We start from the raw sequence: 6,491 nt of genomic DNA on the forward strand, positions 1-6,491 counted from the left end.
GTAATCGTTTGCTAGTCTTTGTTAGATTTAATAAAGGTTACCATAGCAAACAATGTTATAGCACCCATGGCCATAACATTGAAGATTTGTGAAGCATCATTAAAGTAATGTTATACCTGCTTGAGCTATAACATTGAACATTCCTAAAGCATCATTGTAACTACTTCATTCACAAGTATGATGATCACTCAAGTAAAAGACATGATCAAGTCTATAGGAAGCTCAAGATGAAGAGCTTATGATCAAGATGAAGAGATGATCCTACTACTGAAGATCTCCAGGAAGATTAGCTAGTATAGGACATCATCTAATGATGATATTTTTTGAAGTGATATTGGAAAGGTAAAGTTATAGTTATTTCACCTATAACTTTACTTATCATGCTTAATGTTATAGTTATTTTTATTATAACATTAGGATGCGTTTTGAAGGCACGTTTTTAAGGATTTAAAATTAAATTTCGAAAGCTCAAATTAAATATATATTTTCGAAAATACATGTATGTATGATTGAGTAATGATGCGGGTTAAGATTGAATAAATTATCCTATTGGTTAGGAAAACGATTTATGAGTCGTCATGCTACCTAGGGTTTGCCAAGTTGTTCAAACATAAACCCTAAATCCACACCCCTTATTTCAACTAGGGTTTTCGAGTGAGTTGGGCTTATGAGCCGTTTCTCTTAATCGACTATACTCCTTGTGCAAGTAATAAATTAGGTTAAATCTAGAATAGATTGTCTTAAGATATTTTATATTAAACAATTATTTAGATTTATCTTATTTACTTATTTGAAATATCTTGTGGATTAAAATAAGGAAAGATAAGATCTGTTTCTTGTGAAATAAATCATCCTTCCTCACGGCATCATAAGGGTTTCGAATAAAACCCTAGCTGCCTCCTCTACTATATATACATACGTGGTTTAATCTTTCAAAATAACTTTTCGCATATTAAAATCCCTTTGCAAACAAATTGAGTTTAAATCTTAATCAAGCATTTTATTTGTTTTTGCATTCGAAAATCTTTACGAAAAGTCGTGCTTCAATTTGCTTATTATTCCATAAGATTACGTTACAAGATAATAGTACATAAATATTGTTTCTTACTCGTTCAATTGTGTGAACATTTAGAAGAAAAATCAAGTGCTTTCTTATTAACGTAAGTTAGATAAAACCGAGTATTTAACGATACTCATTTGAGTTACAACTAGAGTTAGTTGTACGAGTGGGTTAGTAATTTTATAATCCGTAGAAAGGTACTAAAATTATTAATCAAGAATAGTGGACGTAGGTTTCGATTTGTGAAACTGAACCACTTCAAAACCACGTGTGTCAATCGTTCTTATTGTTCGTTTTCTTTACGTTTTAACTCCGTCTAGTTAATTAGTTAAAATTTAATCAATAAACTTTAAGTAATTAATTTTTAAGTCACGCTCATACGGACATACCAAAAAGTGGGTTAAAGTATTAGATACTCAATTCACCCCTCCCCCCCCCCCTTCTCCTCTTGAGTATTTCGGATCGATAGACTCTTCAATTGGTATCAGAGCCGCGTGCTCTTGATTGCCTAACCGCAAAGAGGCTGATCCGTCTATCTTTTTTTATTTTTTATTTTTATGTATACCTGCCTTACACGTGTGAAATGGATTCCAAGTATCTTAAGTGTCCCGTCTTTGATGGGAAGAATTATGGACTTTGGAAGAACATGATGACACACTACATAAAAGGACATGATTGGGAGTGCTGGACGATCATTAAGAATGGACCAGACAAAATTTTGGTCGGATCTTCTGAAGGCACTACCTATGAGAAAAAGGAAGAGGACTATGTGGAGGTTGATTACAAGAAAGCGGATAAAAACTCGAAAGTGATAAGCCTGTTGCAAAACGGCATGACATTGAATGAATTCGACCGTTTTTCTTCTTGTACCTCGGCCAAGGAAATATGGGATGGTCTTGAATTAGCTTATGAAGGAACGACAATCGTAAAGAAATATCGTATTGACTTGCTGATTCAAAAATACGAGCTCTTTACAATGGAGCCAAACGAATCTCTTCATAGCATGTCTGCACGATTCTCTAGCATCATGAATGAATTGAAAAATCTTGGTAGGAAGTTTGAGTCTGAGGACATTGCCAGAAAAGTTCTTAGGAGTCTTACCAAAAAGTGGCGTCCTAAGGTAATGGCAATGGAGGAATCTAGAGATCTTACTTCCTTGTCATATCAGGAACTTATTGGAGGTCTCATGGTTCACGAAATTGTTCTAGATAACGACGATGCTGAGCCAAGTAAGAATAAGAGCATGGCTCTTCAAGCTTCAGAAAATGAAAAGGTCGAATCCGACATTAAGGAAGAGACGGTTCTGTTTACCAAAGGTTTCAAAAATAGAATATTTAGAAATAAGCAAACAAAGCCTTCCTATAATAATAAATCCTTCAATAAGAAAGCAGCTGAGTCAAAAACTTCCTTCCTCAATAGAGGATGCTTCAAGTGTGGAGAGTCCGGTCCTATGATCAAGGACTGTCCCACATGGGATAAAATCACGGACAAGACTAAACGCGAAAAGACAAAAAATGAATTCAAACAAGTCATGTTGGGCTCGTGTTGGGGAGACCTCGACACAGAAGATGACGAAGGATCTAAGGATGAAGAAGTTGCTAATCTGTGTATAAGCAACGTCAGTCTTGACCTAATTTCACACAGTGACGATGACAGCAACATCACAAAGTCAGAGTACTGTCTTCTAGGAGAATCTGACTCTGAAAATGAAGAAGAAGAGGTAAGTTATCTTGAACTTAAAAAACAAGTCAAAAAGTTATCTAAGAATGCTTTAAGAGAATTCTTCGAACAGTCTATTAATAAGTGTCACGATCAAGATCTGGAATTAAAAGAACTGAAAGAACTAATTCTTGATATTGCTGAAGAGAATCAACTTCTTAAGGCTAAGGCTAAGAAGCTTAAATCTAAAGTTACAGCTAATATAGCCACAACTTCAGATTCGACAAATGCTGAGAAAAAGGCTCTTGAGTCTAAAGTTATAGCTAATGAAGCTACAACCTCCGAACTGAATATCAACATTAAGCATCTTCAAGCCAAAGTTATAGCTAATGAAGCTATAACTTTAGAATTGAGGAAAATCAATGAGCTTCTTCAATCTAAAGCTACAGCTATAGAAGCCGTTATTTCAGATCAAAAGAAGGAAGTTGATTCTCTAAATCAGCAGTTGAATGAATCTAAAACTCTATTATCCGACACAAAGAAATTACATTCGGAGATGGTACGAGTTCTTAGTAAAAGATTCCAGGACTTTCATGACAACTATAAAGAGAATAATTCCTCTAAAGATGTTGAATTCGATTATTCCAAATGTTTAAAAGAAATTCAATCTTTAAAGGATCTGCCCATACACGCTAGAAAGGTTCATGAATAGTCGGAAGGAAGCACGAAAGTCCAAAATTTTCTAACGGAGCAATCAGACAACAATATGAAAATGGGTTTAGAACATGAGTGCTATGGTCGTAGAGACCACTCTAAATACAAGCCAACTCCTTCCGAACAAGATTTCAGGAAGAGAAAATATGTCAATTTACCTAAATACTTAACATGCAAATATTGTGGTCATACGGGGCATATTCAAGAAAACTGTGTTAAACACTCGCAAGATTTACGCAAAGGCATCCAATTTGTTAAAGCGTCTAACACGTTAGTTGAAGAACTCGATGTTCCCACAGATGAACCTAACTTAAATGAAGAAGGAAACAATAACTTCCGTTGGTTCTATGATATCAGTTTTGATTACAAGAAAAAAAGGCAATGGACCTAGACAACCACAAAAGCCTAAAGAGTCTCATAAGACTAAGGCTCCCCCTAAGAAACCACGTGAAACACCTCGAGCTTACCCTATGACTAGGACATCTCCAATTCAAACCCAACCGTCTACCAAAAGAAAATCTGTTAGACAAGTCTGGGTTAGAAAAGATCTAATCTTTAGGGTAACTAACACTAAAGGACCTAACCTTCCCTGGGTACCTAAAAACTGTATCTAATTGTTTTGCAGGTTGTGGTGAAAGAAAATAATCTTTATTACTTTGATAGTGGTTGTTCAAGGCATATGATCGGTGATATAAATCTATTTCTTTCACTTCAGCCCTTTGATAGAGGTAAGGTTACTTTTGGAGATAACAGGAAAGATAAGGTTGTCGGCGTAGGCAAGGTTGGTGTCTCCAATTCTCACGCTATAAGTGATGTTTATCTTGTTAGAGGACTTAAGCATAATCTACTTAGTATCTCTCAGTTATGTGACAAGGGAAACAAAGTTGTTTTTTATTCGGATACTTGTCGAAGAATAATTGAAGGAACTAGTAACGTTTTTCTTGAAGGTCACCGTAAAAGGAATGTCTATATGATTGATTCAAATTCAATTCATACTAACTCGTTTACATTCATGAAAGCTACCTTAGATGATCCATGTTTATGGCATAAGAGGTTTGCCCACATTAGCTCAACAATACTCAATAAACTAAAGAAAGGGGATTTGGTTGAAGGATTGCCATCAATCAAATTCGATCAAGAAACTCTATGTGACTCGTGTTCTCGATGCAAACATGTGAGATCGTTATTCAAACCAAAGAGAGTGGTAAGCACCAAGGAACCACTGGAACTAGTACATATGGATCTGTGTGGCCCAATGAAGGTAAGAAGTAGAGGCGGATCCAGGTATGTTTTTGTTCTATTTGATGACTACTCAAGGTATGTTTGGCCTCTCTTTCTAAATTCAAAAGATGAAACTTTCGATGAATTTGTAGTTCTAATGAAGCTTGCCCAAAACAAGTATAAATCAAAGTTAGTCTCTATTCCTATGGATCACGGCACCGAATTTGACAATCACGCCTTTATAGAATATTATCGGGAAAACGGTGTGTGATATAATTTCTCTACACCGCGTACTCCACAACAAAATGGTGTTGTTGAACGTATGAATAGAACACTAGAAGATATGGCACGCACTATGTTTTTGTGTAGTGGTTTACCTCGTAATTTTTGGGCAGAAGCGTTTAGTACTGCTTGTTATGTTCATAATCGAGCTTTGATTAGACCTATCATTAAAAAGACTCCATATGAGCTTCTAAGAGGACAGAAACCTGATATATCTCATCTCCGTTGCTTCGGGAGCAAATGCTTCGTCCATAACAATGGCAAAAACCGTTTAAGCAAATTTGATCGTAGAAGTGACGAAGCTGTTTTCGTTAGATACTCTAATCACAGTAAAGCATACAAGGTTTTTAATAAAAGAACTTTATGCATCGAGGAAAGTGTTCATCTTATTTTTGATAAGAATAATACTTTTGATAAGGCTGAACAGGATGAAGAGGAAGACATGAACGAACCTGATTTTCGTCTTTCTAAAGGTGATGTCCCAGAGTTGGATGATGAAGATAAAGAAATTGAAGGCACAAATGATGAACTTGGAAACCCTACAAATGAAAAGGGAAAGAGAGATAATGTTATAGTTGATGATACTATAACTTCCTCTCAAGATAAGAACTTGGAAACTGAAGTTATACCTGATAAAGCTATAACTTCAAATCCAAACCAAGATATAGAATCCAATGTTATACCTGGATCCAATGTTATACCTGGATTAAACTCAGGGGGAACACTTCGTGGTTCCCAATCATTTGAAGAAGGTGAGCCTAGTTCGAATGACATTGACGCACCTTCAGTCTATATGAAATGGAAATATAAAGGCTCTCATCACATGGAAAACATTCTTGGGAACTTACGAATAGGTGTTCAGACTCATAGAGGGTTGAACAACCTTTGCACTTTCTATTCCTTCCTCTCCAACATTGAACCTACAAATATCAAAGAAGCCCTTACTGAATCAGATTGGATTGTTGCCATGTAAGAAGAATTGCAACAATTCGAAAGGAATAAAGTTTGGCACTTGGTTCCTAGACCAAGAGATAGATCTATCGTTGGAACAAGATGGGTATTCAGAAACAAACTAGACGATACAGGAGTTATAGTACGGAATAAAGCAAGATTGGTTGTGCAAGGGTACAATCAACAAGAAGGAATAGATTATGACGAGACCTTCGCCCCTATCGCTCGTCTAGAGGCTATATGATTATTAATAGCCTTTGCAGCTCGCAAAGGAATGAAACTATATCAAATGGATGTTAAGATTACATTCCTTAACGGTTATTTGAACGAAGAAGTCTTTGTAGAGCAACCTTCTGGATTCCTGGACACCAAGTTTCAAAACCATGTCTATAAATTAGATAAAGCTTTATATGGTTTGAAACAAGCTCTTAGGGCTTCTTACGACAGATTATCAAAATTTCTTCTTGAAAACAACTTCAAGAGAGGATCTGTTGAAAAGACTTTGTTTCAAAAATATGAAGATTACGATTTATTAGTTGTGCAAATCTATGTTGATGATATTATTTTTGGTTCAACTAATGACAAATTGTGGAAGTACTTTTCA

At 35.7% G+C, this 6,491-nt stretch overlaps 1 protein-coding gene across 1 annotated transcript; it reads left to right on the top strand.

Annotated features, from left to right (window-relative positions):
• The first annotated feature begins 1,892 nt into the window (after positions 1-1,892).
• On the top strand, positions 1,893-5,909 carry LOC141651705 (uncharacterized). Its single transcript, XM_074459404.1, has 4 exons — positions 1,893-3,020; positions 4,059-4,694; positions 5,112-5,451; positions 5,539-5,909. The coding sequence occupies exons 1-4, from the start codon at positions 1,893-1,895 to the stop codon at positions 5,907-5,909; spliced, it is 2,475 nt and encodes an 824-aa protein (XP_074315505.1).
• The last annotated feature ends 582 nt before the right edge of the window (positions 5,910-6,491 follow it).

This window comes from Silene latifolia, chromosome 4, assembly GCF_048544455.1.
Source record: "Silene latifolia isolate original U9 population chromosome 4, ASM4854445v1, whole genome shotgun sequence".
Classification (NCBI taxonomy): Eukaryota; Viridiplantae; Streptophyta; class Magnoliopsida; order Caryophyllales; family Caryophyllaceae; genus Silene; species Silene latifolia.

Coding starts and splice junctions, on each gene's coding strand:
- LOC141651705 (XM_074459404.1), top strand. CDS start 1,893: ATGACATTGAATGAATTCGACCGTTTTTCTTCTTGTACCTCGGCCAAG. Junction 3,021..4,058: donor CGACAAATGCTGAGAAAAAG/GCTCTTGAGTCT, acceptor ATTGTTTTGCAG/GTTGTGGTGAAAGAAAATAA. Junction 5,452..5,538: donor TGAAGATAAAGAAATTGAAG/GCACAAATGATG, acceptor CTTCCTCTCAAG/ATAAGAACTTGGAAACTGAA.